The 27987-nt window shown below is 46.5% G+C and overlaps 2 protein-coding genes across 6 annotated transcripts in view; one reads left to right on the forward strand and one right to left on the reverse strand.

The window, feature by feature from the left end:
• Positions 1 to 557: 557 nt before the first annotated feature.
• Positions 558 to 27835, reverse strand: AHSA1 (activator of HSP90 ATPase activity 1). Of its 2 annotated transcripts, none has more exons than XR_013216507.1 (9): positions 27613 to 27835; positions 3755 to 3945; positions 3580 to 3662; positions 3230 to 3347; positions 2781 to 2869; positions 2582 to 2704; positions 2405 to 2506; positions 2083 to 2329; positions 558 to 2046 (listed from the first exon to the last, which is right to left on the reverse strand). XR_013216507.1 is itself a non-coding variant. In XM_077267490.1 (9 exons), exons 1-9 carry the CDS (start codon positions 27690 to 27692, stop codon positions 763 to 765), a joined length of 1011 nt encoding a protein of 336 aa, XP_077123605.1. In that variant the 5' UTR covers positions 27693 to 27835; the 3' UTR covers positions 558 to 762. The 2 variants fall into 2 exon arrangements, 1 of the variants encoding a protein (XP_077123605.1); XM_077267490.1 differs by having other exon boundaries at positions 558 to 935; positions 2278 to 2329.
• The window catches only part of VIPAS39 (VPS33B interacting protein, apical-basolateral polarity regulator, spe-39 homolog), a 39863-nt gene continuing 39700 nt past the window's right edge, over positions 27825 to 27987 (forward strand). The window contains exon 1 of one of the 4 annotated variants that reach the window (XM_077267487.1): positions 27825 to 27956. The gene's annotated coding sequence lies outside the window, so the exon portion shown is untranslated. Of the gene's footprint in view, positions 27968 to 27987 lie in introns of all 4 variants that reach the window. The other 3 variants (XM_077267485.1, XM_077267484.1, XM_077267486.1) reach the window with 3 other exon arrangements.

A 27987-nucleotide genomic window follows, 5' to 3' on the forward strand; every position in this document is an offset into this window, starting at 1 on the left:
CCTCCCAGCAGGTACAGAATGTTTATCAGTCATGCCCCGCAGACCTCATACACCACTCATGTTATGGTCCCATGAACACTCATCACCCCTGGGCACAGTTTCCACACCTCATGCAGCCCCATAAGGCGCCGTTGCTACACCTCGTGCGGCCTGCCCAGGCACTATTTGCACTCCTCGTGCAGCCCCCACCTAGGCACCGTTTCCACACCTCAAGCGCCCCCCCCCTCTTGACGCTGTTTCCACATCTCATGCTGCACCCCCAGGCACCGTTTCCACATCTTGTGCGGCCCCCCCATCCCCCAGAGGCAGTTTCCACACCTCGTGCAGCCACATAAGGCGTCGTTGCCACACCTCGTGCGGCCCGCCCAGGGACCGTTTCCACACCTCAAGCACCCCCTCCTGGCACTGTTTCCACATCTCATGCGGCCCCCCCAGGCAGTTTCTACAACTCGAGCAGCCCCCCAGGGACCTTTTCGACACTTCGTGCAGCTGCATCATCCCCCCCAGGTGCCTCTTCCACATCACCAGCATCCTCAGTGCAGGACCACGCAGCAGTCTGCTACTTTACACTCGTTTATTGGCGATAGTGCACACAGGCGGCCAGGACAACAACATCCCAAGAACCAGTTATCAGCACAGACATTAATCCGGAGCCACCCGCCCGTCCCCCACATTAAATACAATGTTCAGTCCATAACAGCAGATTCATATTTATATAATAGTGTAAAAAAAAAAAAAAAAAAACAAACCTCCCCCTCCCCATTATAAGAGCAGCGCCCCATAGCCGAACGTCTGCTTGATGCCATCAAAGTAGTATCGCTTCCAGCCATCCCTCATGTGCTGCTCTTCGCTCTGGGGGACACCTCGGGCCTCCATCTGCAGCTCCGTCTCCCCCCGCTTGTCTGTGAAGGTGAGTGTAATGGTGGCATGGTGCCCTGCAGACAGAACAAGAGTGATGTGAGCACCGCCATCTTGTCGGCATCCACCCCCCGTCCTTTAAGTCGCTGACCCGACCTCCCGTTGCGTTCCGGACTGTGACTTCCATGTGCGGAGCCGCCGGTGAGATCTATATCTGCAGCACTCGGGCTGCAGAATTTGGTAACGATGAGAGCAGACTGGCAGGGGGCCTCTGCTCTCGGGGGCACACAGGATTGTTTATTATATTTTTTCCATAGATAATACTCGGTCTTGTTTACCAATTTGTAGTTTAATCACTCGAGTGGTATAAAAGGAGACACGGGGGGGTTACTCCAGTCCTAAAAGGCCACAATCTAAGGGACAATCTAATAACCATGTATAAGTATATAATGGGACAATACAAATATCTCTCAACAGATCTGTTTATACCAAGGAAGGTGACGGGCACAAGGGGGCATTCTCTGCATATGGAAGAGAGAAGGTTTTTCCACCAACATAGATGAGGATTCTTACTGTTAGGGCAGTGAGAATCTGGAATTCCCTGCCTGAGGAGGTGGTGATGGTGAACTCAGCCATGGGGATCAAGAGAGGCCTGGATGTCTTCCTGGAGTGTAACAATATTGTACCATACAGTTATTAGGTTCTTTAGAAGGACGTAGATCTGGGGATTTGTTCTGACCGAATATAGGCTGAACTGGATGGACAAATGTCTTTTTTCGGCCTTGCTAACTATGTTACACAATACTGAAAGGAGGAGACCGTAAACGTCCGGTCACAGCACTGAAGGGTTAACTGCCTTGATCAGCACCCCCAAACATGGGTTCCAGCCACCACCCTGCCTGATGAAAGGTAAATGTACAGCACCACATAGTAGCCGCCATATTGTACCTACACTTCAGGGGTTAGGAAGAGGTAATGAGATATTCCAGATCCTCCTCTCATTTCTGCATCAGGAGATGAGCAGGGTCCATGACACTATCACAGTAGAGCCATAATCCCCCTATAAAGAGCCTGGACCGCTCGAGTGCTGCCGATAATGAGACGCACAATTCACCAGACAAGGTCATCTCAGAAACGTACGATGTTTACTGCTATTGTGTGCCCCGCGGCACTAGCGGGAGGCGGCCGCTACAGTCTCCCCTTCGCCCCCCGGCGGGAGGCGACCGCTACAGTCTCCCCTTCGCCCCCCAGGCAGGTGGCGGCCACGACAATCTCCCCTTCGCCCCCAGGCAGGAGGCGGCAGCGACAATCTCCCCCTCCCCCCAGGCAGGAGGTGGCCGCACCAATCTCCCTCCCCACACTGCATCATTTATTACCACCCCCATCTGCTGACAGGAGGAGGAATAGCGTGGTTTTTACCTGCCGGCCACGTCTTGTACCTCCAGGACATAACAATGCGCTTCTCACAGTCCTGTAAGATAAGCAGTGGGTCAGGAGCTCAGACAGAAAACCCCCAGCCACAGAATGTCCCCACAACTTCACTCACCAGCTCTAGGAACTCTCCGCTCACGTTGCCTCCCAGTAGATGAAACTTGCCCCCTTTATCTGCCATGACTGTGGCCGGTGCATGCGTGAACCCTTGGACGAGCTGCAGAGAAGACAGCGACATTTAGGCACAGCAGGCTCTGTAGGACTCCCCTGCGCTCGGCCATGTCCCCTTTACCTCCTGGCGGGTCAGCACGCGGTACAGCTCCTCCGGGGAGGTGAGGAACATCTCCGTCATGCTGACTTTGCAGGTGGGGATCTTCACTCCGGAGCTCGGACAGGTTACCACTTTCTCCTGACTCTGAGGAGACAATAGAGGAGGTCACCATTAGTCGTCCATCCTGCAGCCGGTTACCACATTGAGAATTATCACTTACCGGGGGAGGGGCCGCCATCTGCTTGGCTTTGGTCACCGCTGAGTGCGACTCTCCATTCTCAGTGGGGAGAATCATTCCTTGTGTGAATTCTGCAAATCACAAACAAGTCTACACTCAGCGGCCAAGGATGATGAGGAGTGTAACCCACAAGAGCGCTAGTCTCCATGAGCCTCCACCCGGAACACAGTGAAATGTCTAATAGTGTCCATCATGGAGGTAGTGTCCATCATGGAGGTGGAGTCCTCCGCTCATAACATCACAGCAGCAGCTTGTGGACTGAGGGGGGAGGTCAGCGGCTACGGCTGGAGCCACATTTCAGGGCACTCACCATCCTCAATCACAATGGACACTGATATAAAACAGCAGTTTAACACTTTCAAATCTGCTCCAGGTCATGCCCAGATTCTGCAGAAGAGTGTCGCCCCCACGTCCTATAGGCGGACACCCACCTGTCTTTAGCGTGGATATGTACTCTGCCACTGCCGCCCGTATCTGCCGTGCACCGCTCTGTCGCATCAGCTCCGTCAGCAGCGTGTCAGGCTCATCCTTCGCCAGAGACACTCGGATCTACAAATAAAAGCAAAAGTTACTGAGAGACCCCCATATCAACTAGGGGGGGCTGCAACAAGAGAGAACAGATACCAGGGAATAGATTGTAGTCACCTCTCCTACAGTCACCTCCCCCAATAATGACTGATGACAGGGAGAAATAGATTGTACAGTCAGCCCTCCCTGGCTGATACCAGAACGCACCCCCCCTGGCATGTGTCTGGTGGTCAGTGTCGGGGTCCTCTCTTACCTCCACCTCGCTGGGATCGTTCTCGTCGGACAGGTTGGGGATCTCCACATGGCCCTTGTACTTCACTCCTGATTTGGAGACTCCTGTAAAACAAGGATGTGATGTTGAGAGGAGTGCTAAACGAGGCCGGTGGGATTGCTGGGGGGTCCCCGCCATCTTCTGCTCTTCCGCCCACCTGTCCAGTTCAGCTTCACGTCCCACTCGTAGAAGAAGATGAGCTTGCCTTTGCGGTTGTTGATCGAGGCCTCACCGTCGAGTTTGCTGACCTCCGTCACCTGGCAGCCACCCTCATCTCCCGTCACGCTGACAGCCAAGAACAGCTCCTTCAGTTTCTCTGTGGACCAGGCAGTGGCATCACGTTCTGTCCTGTGGGGCAAAGAACTCGGACATGTCAGGCCAGAGGGGTCACAATACCACTGCAGGGACCAAATAATACCGCCACCTCAGGCCACACAATACCACTGCAGGGAACAAAGAATACCGCCACCCCCTCAAATACATAATACCACCACAGGGACTGAAGAACACCGCCATCCCCTGGACACATAATACCACCGCAGAGACCAAAGAATACTGCCAACCCCCCAGACACATACTACCATCGCTGTACCATGGTAAAAATGTTTTGGTGGTGACAGGACAGTTATATTCAGTGACCTTCTATCTCCGGCGCTACCCACCATGACTACTTTTCCCAAACAAACACCATTGTCTGCAGTTTGCACATTTTTGGTGCCATCACTTTTTCAGCATCTTCCCCATCCATCACAGTGACATCCTACAACAGTGGGCCCTGCCCAGACCACCCCCCATAGATTCACACCCTCTTGTAAGTGACAGGATCCTCTTAGGCAAAAAAAAGTCAATAAACAAAACATTTTTTTTGTTATTTCCCGTTAGAGGGAATAAGTCAGAAGTTTTATATGTATTCTGAGGACAGAATGAGGAAGGGGTTAAACACTACTGAGGGATGTCCTTTTTTTTTTTTAAACCATAATTTTTCATTAATATAAATTGCCATAATTTATATCATATTAATCACGACATCGCAATCGCTTAGGTTTCCTCAGTGGTGTAACGACTAAACAGTGAGAACTTCTTATAACATATTTTGGGTAAAAGGGGGAAGGAAGAAGGTGACAGATCACTTACACCATGTATGACAGGTAGTGCTGTGTTACATCTCTGTACCCACGGCATTAGACTGACTGATCGCCAACTCTCCCATTTTCCGAGGAATGATGTATTATTATCAGATGAAGTGATTATCAGTCACCAATGCTAGAATTTCAGCCAGTGACAGACATTTAGAATTTTTCCACGATTGTTGATTTTAGTATCTGTGAGGATATGTACAATCACTGTCCGAAGATCGTACAGAATTACGGCCAGGTCGCTAGCCAGAAGCGCCAGCTCCTCAGTGATGGTCGCTGGCCAGGAGCGCCGGCTCCTCAGCGATAATCGCTGGGCAGAAGCGCCTGCTCCTCCGTGATGGTCCCTGGCCAGAAGAGCCTGCTCCTCAGTGATGGTCATTGGGATCTGACTAATCTGGCATATCAGATGGGTGATAGCATCCCATAGTGTCTTTACTTTATCAAAATTCCATCAGATATGCATCAAGTCTGCGTTAGCCTCTCCGCACCTCCAGAACACGTCAGGGGAGTTGTGGTAGATCAACAATAGTCTATATGGCAGTGTAATGCCACCTGTATAATCACTTTTTTGCATCTTCCAAGTGATTTCTACACTGAGTGTTCCTATCATTGAGCAAGACCTCTGCCACTGACCTGGGGTGATCATGCATTGTTAATCTTCCTCCCATGTGTGAAGATGCATGTCCGGAGAAGAGAACGTGTCCTCCAGCATATTATTATACCCTAAGAACACAGGCTCCAACTGGAGTTGGAGGTCTTGACACACTGCCATAGAGTCTCAATGGTGGCTTAAGACAGCGCTATTGGTATAGAGCTCAGCTTGTTAATGAATGCACCCCGTACCTCCGAGGCAGCTTCCTCTGTAGGCAGCAAACACAGCTTCTTATTAGGCCACTGTGTATACATAAAAAATGATGCTATATTTGTTGTTCCTATGATATGTCTTTAGATTTCTATCCAGTATCTATCAATATTATTACACATAAACCTTAATTGTTGGGAATATGGCTGCTGTATAATATCTCACCACTGAGAGGCGCCCTCGTCCTTTCCTTATTGGGATGTATAAAGTGTCTGCTCTACAGTATCTCACCACTAAAGGCCCCGTCACACTTAGCGACGCTAAAGCGACCCCGACAACGATACGACCTGTCAGGGATCGTTGCTGCGTCGCTATGTGGTCGCTGGTGAGATGTCAAACAGTGAGATCTCCAACGATCGCAGCTGCGATCTCACTGTTTGACATCTCACCAGCGACCTGTAGCGACCTGTACAACGATGTCACATGGGAGCTATTATGACGATTCAGTGTCTGAGTCGTCAACGAGGTCGTTGGTAAGGTGTCAAACACAGCGATGTGTGCTACCCAGCGGGACCTCAACGATCAAAAAAAGGTCCAGGCCATTCCGACACGACCAGCGATCTCACAGCAGGGGCTGGTCGCTGCTACGTGTCACACATAGCGAGATCGCTACTGAGGTCGCTGTTGCGTCACAAAACTTGTGACTCGGCAGCGATCTCGCTTAGTGAGACGGGGGCTTTAGGGCCTCAGTTTAATGAGTGTTTTATTTGACAAGGTGCTAATTGTGTTCCCAGATACGTTATACTGCCATTGTCCCATTTAGGGGTATTTAGTTTACAGGTGCGATATGGAGGGTATTACATTTAGAATTTGACATTTTGGAGATGTTTAATTTATAATACGATACATTAGTGAGCAAATCCATTACTTCCATGACTTCAGTTAACGATTCTGTGGGGTTCGTGAGAGTTAAAATATTAACATCGGCGAACAATCAGATTTTCTGTTCTGAATTTCCAATTTTAATACCAGTTATTCCGCAACGCGATCTGATTTTGTCTGCTAGGGCGTTGATTATTACCGCAAATATTAGTGGTGACAGCAGACACTTCTGCCTCGTGCCATTGGTGAATTTATCTGAAATCACTCCAGATATGAGGACTGAGGCTGATGGATCAGAATATAGAGGGGTGATCGCCTTAACCACATTACTGCCAAATCCAAATCTAGACAATACCTCAAACAGAAACCCCCAGTGCACCCAGTCAGACGCCTTCTCAGAATCCAGAGCAAGGAGCAAAGAAGGCGTCCGCCTCCTCCCGCTGTAGGGTGATATCGATCATCCTCCTCGTGCCGTCCAACGCCTGTCTAGATCTAAGAAATCCTACTTCATCTCTGCCCTAAAATCGGGATTATTTCCGAGATCCTATTAGTTAGAATTTCAGAATAGATTGTTAGAGCAGAGTTCAATATGATATCGGCCTAAAATTAACGGCTCAGTCGGGTGTTTTCCCTAGTTTTCAGAGGGCCACAATTGTTGCCTGGATCATTTCTTTCATTATTTTCCCACTTTCAACCATATTTTGGAAAACAGACTATATGAGGTTCGCCCGTCAGGAACAGGGACTTGGTTCTCGTTGCACTAATCACTAGTTTCATTTCTGACTGGTATATTGGTTGTTTAATGTCATTACTCTATTGTCGGGTGTCCCGGGACACCATCCCTGTCTCTAAGGCTAGGGGTGCCCTAGATCGCCCTGTTCCCCGGATTACTTCTGATGGTGAAGTAGATATCAATCGTACAAATATGCCCAAACAACAGTGGAATTAATTGGGGAGTGGAAGATGGCGTTAAATCAAAGTAGAAGAAAGGGAATTATCACACACTCAAAACCAAGCAACAGTCAAAGATAAACCCACCTAACACCTTAGGCTGCTTTCACACTAGCGTCGGTATGGGGCCATCGCGCTGCGTCGGCCCGACGTACCGACGCATACTGTGAAAAAAATGCCCGACGTGGGCAGCGGAAGCAGTCTTACGACGCTTCCACTGCCCCATTGTAAGGTCCGGGGAGGAGGGGGCGGAGTTTCGGCCGCGCATGCGCGGTCGAAAATGGCGGACACGACGTGCAAAAAAAGTTACATGAAACATTTTTTTGTGCCGACGGTCCGCCATAACACAACGCAACCGTCGCACGACGGTTGCAACGTCTCGCAATGCGTCGCTAATAAAAGTCTATGGAGAAAAAACACATCCTGCGGGCAACTTTGCAGGATGCGTTTTTTCTCCACAACGACGCATTGCGACATGCAGTGCCCGACGCTAGTGTGAAAGTAGCCTTATTCAATAACCACCAGCAACAAACTTCAGCCATACGGAGAGTCTTAGCTCCAGGATCTATCAACTAAGCAGAATAACCCCTGCACTGCCAAAAGAAATTGACAGATTAAGTGCTTCTAACCAGTGCAGGAGTAGGAGAGATCAGACTCTATGGTCTTCTGGCTCCTCTCTGTTGCGCTAAACCCGTGACAGTACTCCCCCCTTCTACAAGGGACCTCCGGAACCTCAGAACCGGGTTTATCAGCGTGTGCCATGTGAAAAGACTGGATCAGCCTCTCCCCATGGATGTCAGGTGCTGGTACCGTCATTCCATGTCAAGTGAACCAATGATTTTTACCACTACATTTTTAATTCTTTTGAGATTTTGTTATTTGGTAATAGTGTGTCAGAGAATGCAAAATGTGAATAAAAAAAAATTCTAGATATTTTTATTTATTTTTTATTGATTTTCAAAGTTCGGAAAAAGTGCGAATTTCGGTGTTGCCTGCCTTTAAATTTCTCCCCATAACTCAGGCTAGAAAAGAGATAGAGAAACCAAATAAACACCATTCTACTCAGAACTGTACAGGCTTTCACCAGATATGTCACAAAAGTATATTTGATAATATTTTACCTATGCGAACACAAGCGCAAAACTTTAAAACGCATTTCTGAAAAAAACGTTTAATTTAAAAAAATTTCACAAACTGCACATGTGCCTGCTATGCTCCTATTCACATCTGTACCAAAATACAAGATGGGATCATATTTAAAAAAATAAAACTATTACAGTGTCAGTTCAAAAATCTTGAATTCAGATCTGTTCAGCCCGTGGTGTAGAAGTGTGGGGTCTATATTTACCAAATAATCCATGATTTTTAGATGTTACTGTATTATTTTATTGTGTTTCAAAGGTTAGAAGCAGGAGAGGACAGAGGAGAAGCTTTGTTAGGGCTGAGGATGACCAGGGGTAGACGGTGACTGCAGAGCAGATGACAGGCCGGCAGCTCGGGCCTCCACAGACTGTATTCACACCAAATCTTATCACCCAGGAAACTCCTCAAATGGAGGGAGAAAAATACTCTTAACATCCAGTTCATGTATTGTACAAACCAGGACTACGAAGAGGAGGAGAGAATGTTATATCGGTTACAGGAAGCAGAAGCCATCACAGGGACTCGGCAATACCGGACTGTCATCCCATGTAGTGGAAATAAAGACAGTGACGTCCATGAAGTGGTAGAAGGCAGCACAAGATCGGCAATGGATGACAGAACTGGTGATGTGACCTGTGAATATGATCGGCGCTGGCGGCTACTGGACTCTCCAAAGATTGTGAAAATGAAGACGTAGAAGTGACTTTTCTGCACCTTCTGGTCCAGCGCCGTCCTTTGTGTATCCAAGAAAATCAGACATTGTAAAAGTGAACAAAAAACAGATATAACTCAGGTGGAGCCGAGCACCATGACAGCCGCACATACTCTGACACAGAAGGAAATGGCCATTGCTAGTGAGCGCTGATGGGCAAGATGACATTTCACCCACTAGAAGGGACACATTGATGATAGAAGGCCAGTGTAACAACCTACTATTAATTGTTTGATTAGTTCATATTTTATAGTACGAGGATTTAACTACTAGACTATTTTTCTTAAACACTTCATAAATGACATGTTTAGTGATATAGTAGAAAATAAATTGTTCCATGTATAAATAGGTGGTAAAAATATTGGTTCTTTTAATCTTGTTTTTAACATATACGGTAATTAGGATGAGACTGTATTTAGATAATCACACTTGGATATGATCACATTTTTTCTTTTGGCTTGTTCAATGAATTCAGGTTGAAAATGCTGAGCAGGTTGTTATGATGATTAAGATGTATTTATTCTGGCAATTCGGTATTTGTTTTTTGTGTTTCTTTATTGTTACATATAAATGTTGAATGCAGTAAGTTGTAATTTGAAAAGAAAAAAGGAAGAAACTCACACAAACATAAAATCAGATGATTCAAGGCTTAAAAAAAAATACAAATTTGATAGATCCCAAGTTGAATCCCAGTACAAATATAAACAAGGACACAAGTGACACACATGCATGTTTTCACAATTTTAAAACATACGTTTTTTTCACAATTGCGCATCAAAATTTTGAATTTGATTTCTCCAAAACAAAATATAAAGAAACATAGTCTTGTGATAGATCAAATGAAAGCCGGTACCGTTCTGAGAAAAATGATGCCTCTCCCACCTCTATATCTTAATTCTAGCCCGAGATATGATAAAAAATGTAAAGCCATACCAGGCCAAAATCCATGCTTTTTCAAAACTTTAAAAATCTGTAAAAAATTAACTGATGAAGAAAAAAATTCTAAACTTTTAATTTGTAATTAACTAAAGTTGTACTTCATAAAAACAAAAAATAAAAAAAATCTAAAGACGTCAGGTAAAAAAAATATTCATATTTGGATCACTTGATATGGAATGACCCCAGCATCCTCTCCTCAGGACTGTGTCCTTTCCAGTGTACCAGATACTGAGGCAACTGACGAACTAAGCGAGAATGAACGATTTTGGCTATTTGAAATTCCAAATTTCCATCCACTATGACTGGAGATGGTACAGAGGACGTAATGTATTTTTTGAATAGAGATTGATGAAACATTATGGATCCTAAAAGTGGGTGGCAAAGCAAGGCGGAATGCTACGGGATTGACAACGGCCACAATCTTATAAGAACCAATGAAACTGGGATCAAGTTTCCAAGAGGGAAACCTTCAACTTAATGTTCTTTGAGGACAACCACACCAAGTCACCAACACAAAGGTCCAAACCCACCAAACATCTCCGATCAGCCACACTAATATTTAGACCCCATCTTCTTCAAATTATCAAGAACCCCTTGCCACACAGACATAATTGATGATAAAAAACATTCTTCAGGTATTCTAGAAGAACGATTCCTATTCAATGAGCTGAACTGAGGATGAAACCCGTATGCCCAGAAGAACAGGGACTTGCCCATAGACTCATGACAGCGATTATTTACCGCAAATTCAGCTAGAGGTAAGTAGGTGACCCAATCCTCCCGATTCTCACACACAGAACACCCAATATAAGTCTCAAGATTCTGGTTAAACCATTCAGTTTGCCCATTAGACTGCAAATGAAATGCTGAAGAAAATGACAGGTGGATCCCAAAAGAGTGCAAAACACCCTCCAAAATTTGGAAATAAACAGCACCCCCCGATCAGACACAATATCGGTAGGAAATCCCATGTATTTTTACTATCTCACAGATCTTGGCTGTCGGTAAAGCGAGTAGCGCAATAAAATGAACCATTTTACTGAATCTGTCCACCACCACCAAGATTACAGTATTACCTGCCGACACGGGTAGATCATTGATTTAAAAAAAAAATAAAAAAAAAAAATCGACCGATAACGGAGTTCAAGGTCTACTGGGAATTGCCAATGGTTGGAGAGACCCAGAAAGACGAGTATAAGGTTTTAGAGTAAGTTCACACAGGGGGGGTTTTGCTGCGTTTTTTATGCAAATTTTCAGCTGCTTTTTACAATACCAGCAAAGCCTATGAGAATTCAGAAATCTCATACACACACATTGGTTTTTTGTATGATCAGTATTTTGTGCTTTGCTGCGTTTTTTGGACATAGAGCATGTCACTTCTTTCAGCGTTTTTTCACCCATTGACTTGAATGGGTTTAGAAAAAAACACAGCAAAAACGCAGGTATCATTATTTGCTGCTGAAAATCCAAGGACATTAGCATGGACAAAGAGAAAAAAAAAACGCACCAAAAAAGCACCTGCGTTTTTGACGCAGCTTTTTTCTTGCCAAGAAGATCAGGTTTTGCTGCAGAAAAAAAAAGCAGCAAAAACGCCCTGTGTGAACTTACCCTTAGAACGCGCACAGACACAAACTCCTGGACATCTTGATATACTCACTAAAAACGCTGAGTAAGAAGATCAGTGGTGGCTTTATTACTAGGATATCCAGCCAACACTGAATCGTGATATTCACTAAAAACTCCCAGACAGAGATTAACAGGCACAAACAGTTTACCCAAAGGACAGGCAGAAAGGGAGTCTCCCTGAGAATCAACAACCTATATTACAAGATCGGAGCATGTAGATGCAATAACCACCCATTTTGTAGTATAGGAACCAGTTCACAATTATCTCCAACCATAGGAAAACAACGAGATAAGGTATCCACCTTAATGTTCTTGTTCCCTGGCCTATATGTAACAAAAATGTTAAACCTGGTGAAGAACAATGTCCATCTTGCCTGTCGTTGTGCATACTCTAGATATACAAGATTTTTATGATCCTTGATTACCCTAACTGGATGAACTGCCCCCTCCAGAAAACGACGCCACTCTTCAAAAGTCTCAATTCATTGCCAAGGGTTCCCTATTACTGATGTCATAATTTCTCTCTGCGGAGTACAGTTTTTAAAAAAAGAATGCACATGGACGTCATTTACCAGGAGATGCACCTCGGTCCTGCTGCTTCATCTCTGCAGCAAGCTCGGTCCTGCTGCCTCATCTCTGCAGCAAGCTCGGTCCTGCTGCCTCAACTCTGCAGCAAGCTCGGTCCTGCTGCCTCATCTCTGCAGCAAGCTCGGTCCTGCTGCCTCATCTCTGCAGCAAGCTCGGTCCTGCTGCCTCATCTCTGCAGCAAGCTCGGTCCTGCTGCCTCATCTCTGCAGCAAGCTCGGTCCTGCTGCCTCATCTCTGCAGCAAGCTCGGTGCTGCTGCCTCATCTCTGCAGCAAGCTCGGTCCTGCTGCCTCATCTCTGCAGCAAGCTCGGTCCTGCTGCCTCATCTCTGCAGCAAGCTCGGTCCTGCTGCCTCATCTCTGCTGCAAGCTCGGTCCTGCTGCCTCATCTCTGCTGCAAGCTCGGTCCTGCTGCCTCATCTCTGCAGCAAGCTCGGTCCTGCTGCCTCATCTCTGCTGCAAGCTCGGTCCTGCTGCCTCATCTCTGCTGCAAGCTCGGTCCTGCTGCCTCATCTCTGCTGCAAGCTCGGTCCTGCTGCCTCATCTCTGCAGCAAGCTCGGTCCTGCTGCCTCATCTCTGCAGCAAGCTCGGTCCTGCTGCCTCATCTCTGCAGCAAGCTCGGTCCTGCTGCCTCATCTCTGCAGCAAGCTCGGTCCTGCTGCCTCATCTCTGCAGCAAGCTCGGTCCTGCTGCCTCATCTCTGCAGCAAGCTCGGTCCTGCTGCCTCATCTCTGCAGCAAGCTCGGTCCTGCTGCCTCATCTCTGCAGCAAGCTCGGTCCTGCTGCCTCATCTCTGCAGCAAGCTCGGTCCTGCTGCCTCATCTCTGCAGCAAGCTCGGTCCTGCTGCCTCATCTCTGCAGCAAGCTCGGTCCTGCTCCCTTATCTTTGTAGTAAGCTCCTTTTATTACTCTTATCTACAAAGTTCTGTTCTCATTTCTATGTAGTCAGCTTGCTTCTGTTACAGTATCTATGTGGGCAGTAAGCTTGTTTCTGTTCCCATATCTATGTACCGGCCTGTTTTTGAAGTCAGTCATCACTGCTGCTTTAATGCAGCAGCCAGAGATAAGCAGGGTAAAGGTGGGTCACCGCAACTAGAGGGCCAATGCCTTGTGATTGCCCCCCAGGCTGAAAAGTGCAAGCCAGCCCATGCCCGCTATCCAGTATATAACAGGGGAGATTACAAAACAGAAAATATTTCTCTTGTGCTTCCACAAACTATTATGAAAAAATAATTATGTAGTCTGCGCTTAGAATATTAGGCATAGCAGTCAAAGTGAGGGAACAAAGATAGATAGAGGTCAAACTTGTGTCTTGGTAAGGTCCACCTCTTTCTCAGCGTTTTTTTTTCTTCTGTGAAGAACTTGTCGCTTCGTCCACAATCGACAGCGACCACCTCTGCAACAAAGAGTCAAATGGCCTCCTGGGGAGATGTTAGGACATGTGTGGCTGCCTTCTTGGCGAAGAGGAGCTGGATAGCTCCACTTGTCCGAGATCCCGCTGTCTTGTAGAATCTTGGTTGCTATTGAGAATTCTCGCCTCTTGTTCAGGGTGACAGCAGACAGATCAGTAACCACCAGGATGTTCCTGAACCTGTCCGGGAGCTCTGGATTACCCGCTGCCTCTTTAAAACAGAAGTGCAGCCAGGCAATATGATCCCTGGGAGCACAGGTTTGGGGATCCTATGCGACCTATTAAGAGGTCCCGTTGCTCTGTTTCAGGAATGTGGTGAACAAGTCTGTTAAGAACTCCCTCAATGAGTCTGCAGTAATGCTTTCTGGTATCCCGCTGTACCACAGATTGTTATGTTTGGAGTAGACCTCCATAGCTCGTCTGCCTCGTTATGCGATGGTGTGCAGTAGTAAATTCTTCCAGCTTCTCCTCAATATGTGCGCTTCAATCTCCAAAGTGCATAATGTCCTGTAATGTAGTGATGTCTGTATATGGCTTTAGTGTGGCCCCTGAAATGTAGTGATGGCAGAGGTGATGTCTGTGTGTATGGCTGTTGTGTGGCCCCTGTAATGCAGTGATGGCTGAGGTGATGTGTGTGTATGGCTGGCTTTATGTCACCTAGCAGGGATTTTAGTGCGGCCTTTGTGATAGGCAGAGCTCTGTGCTGTGTCAAGTGCAGTCTGTGCCTGGAGGTCTCTGGGCTGCTGGATGTCGAGTTGCTCAGGTCCTCCGTCAGGGTAGGATGCTCCTGTGATGGCCTGGGGCTGTGTGTCTCATCCGGCGAGGCTTGACCTGATGTCAGTGGATCACACTTCACAAAGCGCTCTGCAGCGTTGCTAGCCGCGTGGAGAGTGCTGTGGCAGCCATCTTGATTTTCCATGGCCGCCGACACAAAGACAGAAATTCTGTCCGATGACACACCCATGCTCCTCGATGTGCGCCCCATTGCAGACTGGATTGATCAGCTGACTGTGCTGCTTCATACTGGGAGGATTTCCTCCTGTTATTAGTGCTATGAGCTGCTTACAGGCTGTGAAAGCATGGAGCCAATGCTATTTGTGGCTGCTCAACTCCTCATCCAGACATGTCCCCGGGATGTGTCACTCATCAGGCTGCATGCTGTTTACTTACACAAAAGGTTTTATCACCAGGACATTATCACTGCTGTGACTAGCTGCAGCGCTGGTCCCACCTCGCTCCCTCCTGTGATAAGCAGCTGTCTATAGACTATGTACCTACAGAGCCTGGTGCAGGTGGGGTCGGCCATGGTAAGGGGCAGCTGTGGGGTGGGTGGGGTTAGCTTTCTCAGCTCTGCCTCTTGCTAAATCTAAGAACTGTGATTGTGTCACAATTGTTGCCACCTCTAATCTAAGCAACACATCAGAAATAGGAATCTGGGTCTGTTCCTCTACATCAGGCAGCTGACAGGTTTAAATGTGCTGCAGAGAGTCGAGACCGGAGAAGGCAGAGCACAGCAGAACCTAAAACACCCGCTGCCCCTTGACGTTTGCCTAGTGGAAGCAGATCAACCACGGCGCAGGGGAGCTGCGTACACATTATGTACTCGGGAACAAGGCCCCATCTACACATCACCGTGAGATCTCTGGCAACATGAGCTGCATAATATCCGAAGCGCAGAGGCCCTGAGAGGAAGAGACCTCCGCTAGACCAGGCACCGGAGTCTATACGGAGAACTCATAGTATGAAAACGCAGCGAGCCTCGTTATACTATACGGGCAGCACGGTTGCGCAGTGGTTAACACTGCACTATATACAGGTGGTTCTCACAAAATTAGAATATCAAAAGTTCTTTTATTTCAGTTCTTTAATACAAAAAGTGCAGGGGCATTCGTGCACTATTATTCGTGTACATTTTTTTTGTTTTTCAAAGTACTTTTTTTTCTAAGTATTCAGCAGTTATAACATGGCAGTTAGACAGGGCAGGAGACAGGTAAGACAATCAAAATCTATTCCCTATTCAGTTGGCACACAGCAAATACTCACCATATGTATTTGTATAATCTATATCATGGCTGCTGCTTTCACACACAATCACCGCCCTTACATCAACTCTTTACACTCCATCCATATTGGCCCCTCTGTCCTGGCCTCTCCTATGTATAGCACTCATGCTCTGTTCACATTGCTTAACAGTACAGATCCATTCAGTCCCACCATCCAACACAAGAGACGCTCTCACAAATCACTTAACCATCTGCTCACTCTTTCTATCCTCCTTCTCCTAGTTGCTGGAGACATCTCTCCGAACCCCGGCCCCCCATGTTATAGCCAGTCAAACCTCCCAACTGCTACACCCAGAAACCCCTCTAACCTTATTAATATTCCATGCATGCCTTCTGTCTCTTTCAATTGTGCTCTTTGGAATTCTCGCTCTGTGTGTAATAAACTCTCCTTCATTCATGACTTCTTCCTTTCTAACTCTCTTAATCTCCTGGCTCTTACTGAAACCTGGATCCAGCAGTCAGACACCACCGCTGCTGCTGCTCTCTCATTTGGTGGACTACACTTTTCTCATACCCCAAGATCAGACAACAGAGCAGGTGGAGGCGTTGGTCTGCTCCTTTCACCCAAATGTACCTTCCAAGTTATCCCCCAAGTACCCTCACTTGTATTCCCTTCCTTTGAGGTCCATGCTGTCAGATTCTACGTCCCCTTCTCCATGCGAGTGGCGGTGGTGTATCGTCCTCCCGGCCCCTCTCACCAGTTCCTGGATCATTTTGCCACCTGGCTTCCACACTTTCTCTCTTATGACACCCCCACCCTCATCATGGGTGATTTCAATATCCCAATTGCTTCTCCCCTCTCCCCATCTGCTTCTCACCTTTTATCTCTAACCTCCTCTTTCGGCCTCTCGCAGCATACTAACTCTCCAACACATGATGATGGAAACTCCCTTGATTTGGTCTTCTCCCGGCTTTGCTCACTGGATGATTTCACAAACTCCCCTCTCCCGCTCTCTGACCACAACCTTCTTTCATTCTCTATCAAGAACTGCCATCCCGCTCAGGTCATCCCCACTTTCCACACTTATAGAAACATACAGGCCATTAACACCCAGAAACTTATGAAGAACTTGCAGTCTTCATTGGCCCCAATCTCCTCCATCTCTTGTCCTGATTCTGCTCTGAAGCATTACAATGAAACCCTGCAAAGTGCCCTGGAAGAAGCTGCACCTCCTATACATAGAACAACTCGGCACAGACGGCGACAACCGTGGCACACGCTGCAAACACGTTTCCTGCAGCGGTGCTCCAGGTGCGCCGAACGTCTGTGGAGAAAATCTAATCTGCCTGAAGATTTCATCCATTATAAGTTCATGTTAAAAACATACAACTCTGCCCTTCACCTCTCCAAACAAACCTATTTCAACACCCTCATCACCTCGCTGTCCAATAACCCTAAACGTCTCTTTGACACTTTCCGGTCCCTACTCAACCCAAGAGAGCAGGCCCCAACCACAGATCTCCACGCTGACGATCTGGCCAATTACTTCAAAGAAAAAATTGACCACATTCGACAGGAAATCATTTCCCAATCTCTTCATACCAAGCACTGTCCTCCCTCCCCCACTGCATCTAGTTCACTCTCTGACTTTGAACCAGTTACAGAAGAAGAAGTAAGCAGGCTCCTTGCATCTTCTCGCCCGACCACTTGCACCAGCGACCCCATTCCGTCGCATCTCCTCCAGTCCCTTTCCCCGGCTGTCACCTCTCACCTAACAAAAATATTCAACCTTTCCCTCACTTCCGGTATTTTTCCCTCCTCATTTAAGCATGCCATCATACATCCACTACTTAAAAAGCCCTCCCTCGATCAAAATTGTGCCGCTAATTATAGACCTGTCTCTAATCTTCCCTTCATCTCTAAACTCCTGGAACGCCTGGTCCACTCCCGTCTTACCCGCTATCTCTCAGATAATTCTCTTCTCGACCCTCTTCAATCTGGTTTCCGCTCTTTACACTCTACTGAAACTGCCCTCACTAAAGTCTCTAATGACCTACTAACAGCTAAATCTAATGGTCACTATTCCATGCTAATTCTCTTGGATCTCTCCGCAGCATTCGACACTGTGGATCATCAGCTCCTCCTCACTATGCTCCGCTCCATCGGCCTCAAGGACACCGTTCTCTCTTGGTTCTCCTCCTATCTCTCTGGCCGATCCTTCACTGTTTGTTTTGCTGGTTCCTCCTCCTCTCACCTTCCCCTTACTGTTGGGGTTCCTCAAGGATCAGTCCTAGGCCCCCTCCTCTTCTCTTTGTATACTGCCCCTATTGGACAAACAATCAGTAGATTTGGTTTCCAGTACCATCTCTATGCTGACGACACCCAATTATATACCTCTTCTCCTGTTATCACGCCCACCTTTTTAGAAAACACCAGTGATTGTCTTACCGCTGTCTCTAACATCATGTCCTCCCTCTATCTGAAACTGAACCTGTCAAAAACTGAACTCCTCGTGTTCTCTCCCTCTACAAACCTACCTTTGCCCGACATTGCCATCTCTGTGTGCGGTTCCACCATTACTCCAAAGCAACATGCCTGCTGCCTTGGAGTCATCCTTGATTCCGAGCTTTCATTCACCCCCCACATCCGATCACTGGCTCGCTCTTCTTATCTGCATCTCAAAAACATTTCCAGAATTCGCCCTTTTCTTACTTTCGACTCTGCAAAAACTCTTACTGTCTCACTTATTCATTCTCGTCTGGACTATTGTAACTCTCTACTAATTGGCCTACCTTTTACCAGACTCTCCCCGCTCCAATCTGTCCTGAATGCTGCTGCCAGGATCATATTCCTCGCCAACCGTTACACCGATGCCTCTACCTTGTGCCAGTCATTACACTGGCTACCCATCCAATCCAGAATCCAGTACAAAACTACTACCCTCATCCACAAAGCACTCCATGGCTCAGCACCACCCTACATCTCCTCTCTGGTCTCAGTCTACCAACCTACCCGTGCCCTCCGCTCTGCTAATGACCTCAGGTTAGCATCCTCAATAATCAGAACCTCCCACTCCCGTCTCCAAGACTTTACACGTGCGGCGCCGATTCTTTGGAATGCACTACCTAGGTTAATACAATTAATCCCCAATCCCCACAGTTTTAAGCGTGCACTAAAAACTCATTTGTTCAGATTGGCCTACCGCCTCAACGCATTAACCTAATTATCCCTGTGTGGCCTATTAATAAAAAACAACAACATAATCACGTTCCTCCATCATGTTCTCATACACTTTATGCAGTTAATAGCCTCTGTGTCTGTACTGTTACATACTTAGGCAGTTAACTGGTTCATGCAGCTTTACATGAACACCCGAGCCTTACACTATGGCTGGTCCAAATAACTAAAGCAATTGTTACCATCCACCTCTTGTGTCTCCCCTTTTCCTCATAGATTGTAAGCTTGCGAGCAGCAGGGCCCTCTTTCCTCCTGGTATCTGTTTTGAACTGTGATTTCTGTTATGCTGTAATGTCTGTTGTCTGTATAAGTCCCCTCTATAAGTTGTAAAGCGCTGCGGAATATGTTGGCGCTATATAAATAAAATTATTATTATTTATTATTATTAACTCATGTCAGGAATCAGATATTTGTCAGGACTTTTCTTAATCCCACAAATCTCTGATATCACAGGCCGGGAAGGTCACGAGTACCACCCGCTGTGACCTTTGGAGCGAACAGCTCTATGCTGCCCCCTATCGTCCATGCAATTACACGATTGGCAGATGACCAACAGAGAAGGCCGAAGCCTGTTCGCATCACTAGGCCAGCTATCGGAAAATTAACGATGAGCGTACAGCATATACACCTCCAGTACGATCACAGCTAATTCTCCGACAACCCCAGACTACTCGCCGCCTCCACTCATCTGTTTTTGTCGATTAGACTCCGTTAATGGTAGCTATCACTTCGAGGTGTAGTTTATAGAACAGAAGGAACAGAACTATTAAATTTAATATTTAATCCAAAGGGAGGCGGTGTTTCTGAAAAATATACAAAATATTTTACAAAGGGGGACAACACAATACAGCATAAACATTTACATAAAATAAAAGATTAACAGGAGAACTTATTACAACGATCGCAGAGACGATTCAGTTTAGCTGAAGGAGAGCGCTTCGATTTCGGCGTCAATAACGGTGTCCCTACATACATGACATGTAGCTCTCAATATAAACACAGATTATAACGGAAATTGATCTTTTATCAGACCCTAAATCCCACCCACACACCCCAAAATTTTAGGAAATCCCAATTTATGTATTAACTCCTCATAGAGAATCACAGAAGGTTGAGACTGATGTCATCTTTTCTGAAGGGATATTAGCTACGCTTAGAGACCAAGCATGGCTTATCTGCTGGTGGTTATATCACCCCTATGGATTTGGGGCTTTTTGGTGGGGATTATAACTGGAGAAAATGTGTATTTTTGGCCTAGTTATCCCGGTGCCAACAATGTACGTCTGATTAATTTTGGACATATAGAAATTCCAATATTCCATATTTTCTCCCGAAGCCATACTGCCTGCTCTCATTGTACTGTCACCATAGCTATTTGTAAAGGGTGTCATATCATCTTCTTTGATCCACCGCAGACCCTAATAGGGCTTTTCCTGTATCTCTGTGGACAACAGACATCCTCTGCAGTCACCAGGACATAAAGAGGACATTTTAATTAACACATTTTAATTAATCTGCTTCACATAGCTGTGTCACTGCCATTTTACATAAAGACAGGTTTGAATCAGGGCTGTGGAGTCAGTAGGCTAAATCTCCAACTCCAACATTTCCATGACACCGACTCTCTCATACATGGCTCATGTTTAAGTTTGACAAATTTACTGTGGTAAAATGGTAACATCAGGCTTTTAATTATTATTATGATACAATAATCAATCCATTTAGATAGAACATAATATTTATTGGAATACAACTTTAGAATAAAAAACTTTTTCATATTTATAATTTATTATACACTCTGCTCTATTTTAAGGCTAGAGAACAACCTCTCTACACTAACTTGGGTTGGTGGCAAAGCAGTAACCACATAGGCAACATTAACAATGTCAAGGTATAAAGGAATTGCCTCGTGTACAGTCAGTTTTGATGAACGATTGAACTCTTCTACTTCTTTGAGAGCAAGTGAAAAACGTTACTGAAATATGGTCAATCTGTTTTCTATGGGAATGGAATCCTTTTCCCTGCAGCAATGCTTTGCTTGTTCCATGTCATCCAAATACTTGTCGAAATCAAACTCCTCATCTGATGAGGATGAAGGAACGCAAGCAGCAGCACTGGCAGGACCCGAGTCCTCTTGCTCCTGGCCGTCCTGTAGCTCATCCTAACTGCTACCTTAATCAAAGCTTCTTTTCCTTTAGTAAGCTGTTGATCATCCAGCAATATAAGATGACTTGGGTCCACATAAACAGCTGCTAGAAGAGTTATTTTCTAATAGCAGTGTCTGTCTCTGTTTCAGTGAAGCAGCAATGCCATCTGCGATTAAACCTCCTCTTTGGGACAGGCAAAACAACAAGTTCTTCCACTCCTATATAAAAATGCCAGGAGTTTAATCCTCAGCTTGGAACTTTTTAGTCACTGTAAATGGGTGATGAAGCAATTCCTTCAATTCAGCCACCTGTGTCCATTGACCTTCATGTAGTGTTACCTGGGGGTTGGCAATATTTACAAGGAAGGGTTTCAGCTCAAGCAATCGCTCATTCATTAAATAGGTGCTGCCCCACCGAGTGGCTTGATACACAATTGCCCCTTTTCCAGCACGTCTCTTCAAAATGGAATCAATTTTAGGGGTTCTGACAGCAATATCCAATTACCTCACTTAGCTAATCAGAGTTCCAGCATATCCCTCTTGCAGACTATCTCTTATTGCCAGCTGCAGCTGGCAATGCATGTTATGAATAGGAAAGAGGTGTGAAGCAGCTTCAACAAGATCATCTAATTGTAAAGAATCATTTTTCTGTTCTTCTGTAATAATATCTGTTTGTTCCTCCGTTATGGGAACAGGACTGTAGCCTTCCATCTCCAACATGCTGAATGTGAAATGTTCTTCTAGCTGCTGTTCACCTTCATTATTCTCATTCATCAGTTTAATTGTACTTATGTTTGCAGCACTATCAGTTACACTAGCAAGAACCTGTTTTTTTAAGTTCATAATCTTGCAGAACTTTTTCCACTAAGGTGTGGAGAAACTGGCTGCTGTGAAGAGTTTTAGTATCTTTTACTGCCAGCGTTTTAGTAACAATTTTTTTGTTGTCACAAACATAACGAACATTGATTGAAAAATAGTTCACTCTGTGATGTGTGCAGGCATGCCATTTTAAGAAATACAAAGCATCTCGAAAGTCTTTTTAAGATCTTCCTTTTGGTTAAGGGCTTCTTCAATCACTAATTTTCGAATACTTTCTCTTTCAAGAGAAACACCAAGATTGTGGGCCATTTCTCCATTAACAGCTGTAAAAGCTGACCATGCAAATAATGATAATGGTACACAGTCCTTCACAACAAGCTGGATGAGCTGTCTTTCAAACACATCTTCTGTCATTGTTGCAGTAACTTTTTTACTTACAAAATATCTTGTAACTGATGTTTGAGATGCTCTTTCCTCCTCCTTTGCCTGGCGGGAAGTGCTGGTCTCTGGTTTCTTGGTGCTGCTGTGATCTTTTTCAATCACAGATTTGCAAATTTATGGGTGGCAGCGTTGTAAATGTCTTAGATTGGAAGCTCTTGAAGGAGGATTTTTATCACTGCCTGAGTATGCACTGATTTTGGCATCACAGCATTTGTTTTCATCTTGGTCACTTATACACTGACACACAAAATGTTTTTTATCGTGAGTCACTGTAAAATGCTCAAATACAGCTGACTTCATAAGATGCTTCTTAAACATTTTGTAATTATGTAAATTCGCTCTCAAAATATTTTTGTCCTGTAAAAAAATAAGGTATATTGTAATTCTTGCAAGAATAGGGAATCATGCACTGTATAATTTAGGATATAAAAATCTTTGCATAAATCAATAGGACAGATGATAAGTATAAAGTTTGTAAAATATGTTAGATAGCTTTATGCTGAACTTTCAATGTCGGGCTTGTCTCAGGGTACAGCTCACTAAATGCTTCACAGTCTATGAAGAGGGGAGGGAGGGAGCATGTTTGTGCTGAATAATATTGCAGAACACACACGTTACTGTATTTCTGAATTTGAGATGTTAGAAAACAGTTTTTCCCCTTATATTCTATGTATAGTGTATATAAGTCATCAGGGCAGCTAATTTCTCCAAATATAAGCTAAGAGGAAAAACAAACTGAAACAACAAGCATAGACAACATATACTGGACTATTGATTTATGCACAGTTTATTTAAAGTTTAGATATGCTTTAGGAAGTACTTACCTTCTTTAATCCCGCTTTCCTGTTCACTCCAGAAGCTCTGAGATAAATGAAGGCTTTCCTTCCATGTGTGTTTGTTATTTTTTCCCCTTATCTGTAGGAGGAGGAGCCTCACTACTTATCATGAACATTAACTGAAGCACAGATTCATCTCAGCTAGAAGTCTTAGATCAGGAATAGGACAGACATTTATAGGACATTTCATAACTTTCCCAAATTCTTATGAAAAAAATATTCCCCACAAACTGCATTGAACTACTGTACCCAATTTAATATATATTTTAGGAGTCGAAGTCGGTCCATTTTATACCGACCCCACCAAAATGGGCAAAGATTCAAGACTCCAACTCCACAGCCCTGGGAATGCTATCTCCCATCTTCAATTAACAAATGGTGGATGAAAGGAGAAAAAGAGGAGGGGGGGAGGGGCGACATGATGGACCTCAAGGATTTTATATATTTTCTATGACTTATAGGAGTCATTACAAACAGAGTGATCTATTTCGAGTGTTTATTTCTGTTTATGTTGATTATGACTTACAGCCAATGGAAACCCAAAAGTCATTATCTCAGTAAATTACAATAAATAACATAAAACACCTGCAAAGGCTTCCTAAAAAGGTCATTTAGTCTGTGTCAGTGGGCTCCACAATCATGGGGAAGACTGCTGACTTGACAGATGTCCAGAAGGCAGTCATTGATACACCCCACAAGGATGGTAAGCCACAAAAGGTCATTGCTAAAGAAGCTAGCTGTTCACACAGTGCTGTATCCAAGCATATTAATGGAAAGTTGAGTGGAAGGAAAAAGTGTGGTAGAAAAAGGTGCACAAGCAACCGGGATAACCGCAGCCTTGAAATGATTGGTAAGGAAAGGCCATTCAAAAATTTGATGGAGATTCACAAGTAGTGGACTGCTGCTGGAGTCATTGCTTCAACAGCCACCACACTCAGACTATCCAGAACATGGGCTACAAGTGTTGCATTCCTTGGATCAAGCCACTCGTGACCAATAGACAACGGCAGAAGCGTCTTACCTGGGACAAGGAGAAAAAGAACTGGACTGTTGCTCAGTGGGCCAAGGTGTTTTCAGATGAAAGTAAATTTTGCATTTCATTAGGAAATCAAGGTCCCAGAGTCTGGAGGCAGGGTGGAGAGGCCACAATCCAAGCTGCTTGAGGTCTAGTGCAGAGGTGTCAAACTGCATTCCTCGAGGGCCGCCAACAGGTCATGTTTTCAGGATTTCCTTGTATTGCACAGGTGATAATTTAATCACCTGCACAGAATGATTCCAGCACCTTGTGGAATGCTAAGGAAATCCTGAAAACATGACCTGTTGGCGGCCCTCGAGGAATGCAGTTTGACACCTCTGGTCTAGTGTGAAGTTTCCACAATCAGTGATGGTTGGGGGAGCCATGTCATCTGCTGGTGTAGGTCCACTGTGTTTTATCAAGACCAAAGTCAGCGCAGCCGTCTACCAGGAAATTTTAGAGCACTTCATTCTTCCCTCTGCCGACAAGCTTGGAGGTGGAAATTTCATTCAGTAGCAGGACTTGACACCTATCCACACTGCCAAAAGTACCAATACCTGGTTTACAAACAACAATATCACTGTGCTTGATTGGCCAGCAAACTCACCTGACCTTATCCCCATAAAGAATCTATGGAGTATTGTCAAGAGGAAGATGAGAGACACCAAACCCAACAATGCAGACGAGCTGAAGGCTGCTATCAAAGCAACCTGGGCTTCCATAACATCTCAGCAGTGCCACAGGCTGATCACCTCATGCCACGCCGCATTAATGCAGTAATTGATGCAAAAGGAGCCCCAACCAAGTATTGAGTGTGGAACGCCCGCTAGGGCCGTGGGGTACTCAGTACCGTGTCTGGTACTTAAAGGGGATGTCACGGTGGCAGTGACCCGGTCCGTGGCCCTGGGAGCCCACGTAAAAGGGAATGTCCTTAAAGGGGTTTTGAATAAAGTTTGTGTTCGTGACGCCACCTGTGGTTCTCGGTCAGAGGTGACCGACGCTGCTTAAAGGGGTCCACTGGGGTGATGTATGGCAGCTAAGAAGTTATAGCTTCCCACAGGTGAAGCTGGGTCCCCAGGGCTCCCGATGTATAGATGAAGATGGTGGGTAGTGTAGCAAGAAACGGAGGACACAAGTTTGCAGTCTCTTTACCTGTTTACTGATGAATTCAGGCAGCCACAGTCCAGTGCACCAGATCACAGGTACCGGTAAGGTCCGGCCTACTTGGAAGCGAGTTGGGAGCCCCTTTACCAGGTGGAGTCAGAAGCCTTCCCTCTAGCGCTGTGGTGAAGTTCCTTGCTGCCCTAGGCCTCTCACAAGGTCCTCACGTGTTCTCTCTGTCCTCCTTGTAGGTAGGACACTAACCCGTATGACAGGTGGCTCGAGCCTTTTTACAGGGTCTCTATAACGACCAGGGCTCTATGAGCCACTGTGTCTCCAGTTGTCAGTGCGGACAGGTGACTTGTAATCCAGCTGTCCTGTCGATTTCTGCTGTGAGCCGTGGAGTCCCTCACAACCCCGGTCTTCCGGCTACAGGTGTCTGCACTCTGTAGGGAGGTAGCCCAGTCGCAGCTGTCCTCCAAAGTTCTCACTCTCCTGCGCTTCACTTCTGCTACACGCTCTCTACAATCCGTTCGGCTTTCTCATTCTCTCTCTAGGAGCTGCAGCACTTCTCGTGGATGCACTCCCCCTCTACTTCCTTCTCCTCTGTGTCTCTGACAGGAACTAACTGCCTTCCCTCCAGACCAGAATATGTATAGGGGAGCCACCCACAAGCTGGATCAGAGCTCCCTCTTCTGGCCTGGAGTGTGAACATGTTGCATGCTTGTGTGTACCTGATAAAGAAGATCCTTCCTCGCTTCCAAGCGTGACATCACTCTTCCCGTGAGGAAAGCAATGTCACTGTGACAACCAGGAACCTGGGGTGTCATAAGTACAGTTACTGAACATGCATTTCAGTAGGCCAATATTTTGGATTTTAAAATCATTTTTCAAGCTGGTGTTATAAAGTATTCTAATTTACTGAGATAATGACTTTTGGGTTTTCATTGGCTGTAAGCCATAATCATCAACATTAACAGAAATAAACACGTGAAATAAATCACTCTGTAATGACTCTATATAACATAGGAGTTTCACTTTTTTGTATTTAAGAACTGAAATAACTTTTTGATATTCTAATTTTGTGAGAAGCATCTGTGTAAGGCATCACGGTGGTTCAGTGGTTAACACTGTTGCTTTGCAGCTCTGGAGTCCTGGGTTCAAATCCCACCAAGGACGACATCTGAAAAGCGTTTGTATGGTTTCCCCATGTTGCCTGGGTTTCTTCCGAGTTCCCCGCTTCCCTCCCAAACTCCAAAGACTGACAGCAAATGTAGATTGTGATCACCGATGGGGACAGTGATTATAACATATGTAAAGGCCTGCAGAATATGATAAGGCTATATAAGCAAAGCATAATAATACTTTGCCCCCGTGCGATTTCACCTTCCTCTGCTGCGCCGCCGTGCGATTCCACCCTCTTCGGCCGCGCCGCCGTGCGATTCCGCCTTCCTCTGCCGCGTCGACGTGTGATTCCGCCTTCCTCTGCCACGTCGCCGTGCGATTCCACCTTCCTCTGCCGCGCCAACGTGCGATTCCGCCTTCCTCTGCCGCACCGACGTGCGATTCCGCCTTCCTCTGCCGCGCCGCCGTGTGATTAAGCCTTCCTCTGCCGCGTCGCCGTGTGATTTCGGCCGCACCGGCATCGCCGTGCGATTCCGCCTTCCTCTGCCGCGCCGACGTGTGATTCCGCCTTCCTCTGCCGCACCAACGTGCGATTCTGCCGCGCCGCCGTGCGATTCCGCCTTCCTCTGCCGCGCCGCCGTGCGATTCCGCCTTCCTCTGCCGCATCGCCGTGCGATTCCGCCTTCCTCTGCCGCATCGCCGTGCGATTCCGCCTTCCTCTGCCACATCGCCGTGCGATTCCGCCTTCCTCTGCCGCATCGCCGTGCGATTCTGCCGCATCGCCGTGCGATTCTGCCGCGCCGCCGTGCAATTCCGCCTTCCTCTGCCGCATCGCCGTGCGATTCCGCCTTCCTCTGCCGCATCGCTGTGCGATTCCGCCTTCCTCTGCCGCATCGCTGTGCGATTCCGCCTTCCTCTGCCGCATCGCTGTGCGATTCCGCCTTCCTCTGCCGCATCGCTGTGCGATTCCGCCTTCCTCTGCCGCATCGCTGTGCGATTCCGCCTTCCTCTACCCTCCGCGCCGCCGTGTGATTATGCCTTCCTAGTCGCCGAGGTCATTCCCCCTGGGAACCCACCATCCTAGGCATTATCTCAGTCTTACCAGTGCCAGTTGTTGACGTTGGTGGCGTCCGCCCTTTGCTCCACGATCCAGCGAGGGTCTCCCTCTCCCCATCGCGCCATGCCGCTTCCCTGCGCCCTCAGCCGCCGCCTGCGCTGTCTGCTGTGGAAGTTACTAGAACAGCCTTGAAGCCGGCACAGACAGGCTCCGCCCTCACGTCCTAATGGTCGTTAACGACGCCATATTATCGGAGACCAAATTCAGTTCGTGAATTTGACGGATCAGTTCCGAGGTCAGAGCGGCCATCTGTGATTAGTCACCTCTCAGAACTACAGTAACCGCTGGCCTTAACACACTCCGCTACAGCAACCAGCGCCAGAGACTCCGTGAGTGGAGGGTAAGGCGAGGGAAGGATGC

This window comes from Ranitomeya variabilis, chromosome 1 (genome assembly GCF_051348905.1).
Source record: "Ranitomeya variabilis isolate aRanVar5 chromosome 1, aRanVar5.hap1, whole genome shotgun sequence".
NCBI lineage: Eukaryota > Metazoa > Chordata > Amphibia > Anura > Dendrobatidae > Ranitomeya > Ranitomeya variabilis.

Coding starts and splice junctions, on each gene's coding strand:
- AHSA1 (XM_077267490.1), bottom strand. CDS start 27,692: ATGGCGCGATGGGGAGAGGGAGACCCTCGCTGGATCGTGGAGCAAAGG. Junction 3,663..3,754: donor CGTGAAGCTGAACTGGACAG/GTGGGCGGAAGA, acceptor CTTGTTTTACAG/GAGTCTCCAAATCAGGAGTG. Junction 2,870..3,229: donor CATATCCACGCTAAAGACAG/GTGGGTGTCCGC, acceptor TGTGATTTGCAG/AATTCACACAAGGAATGATT.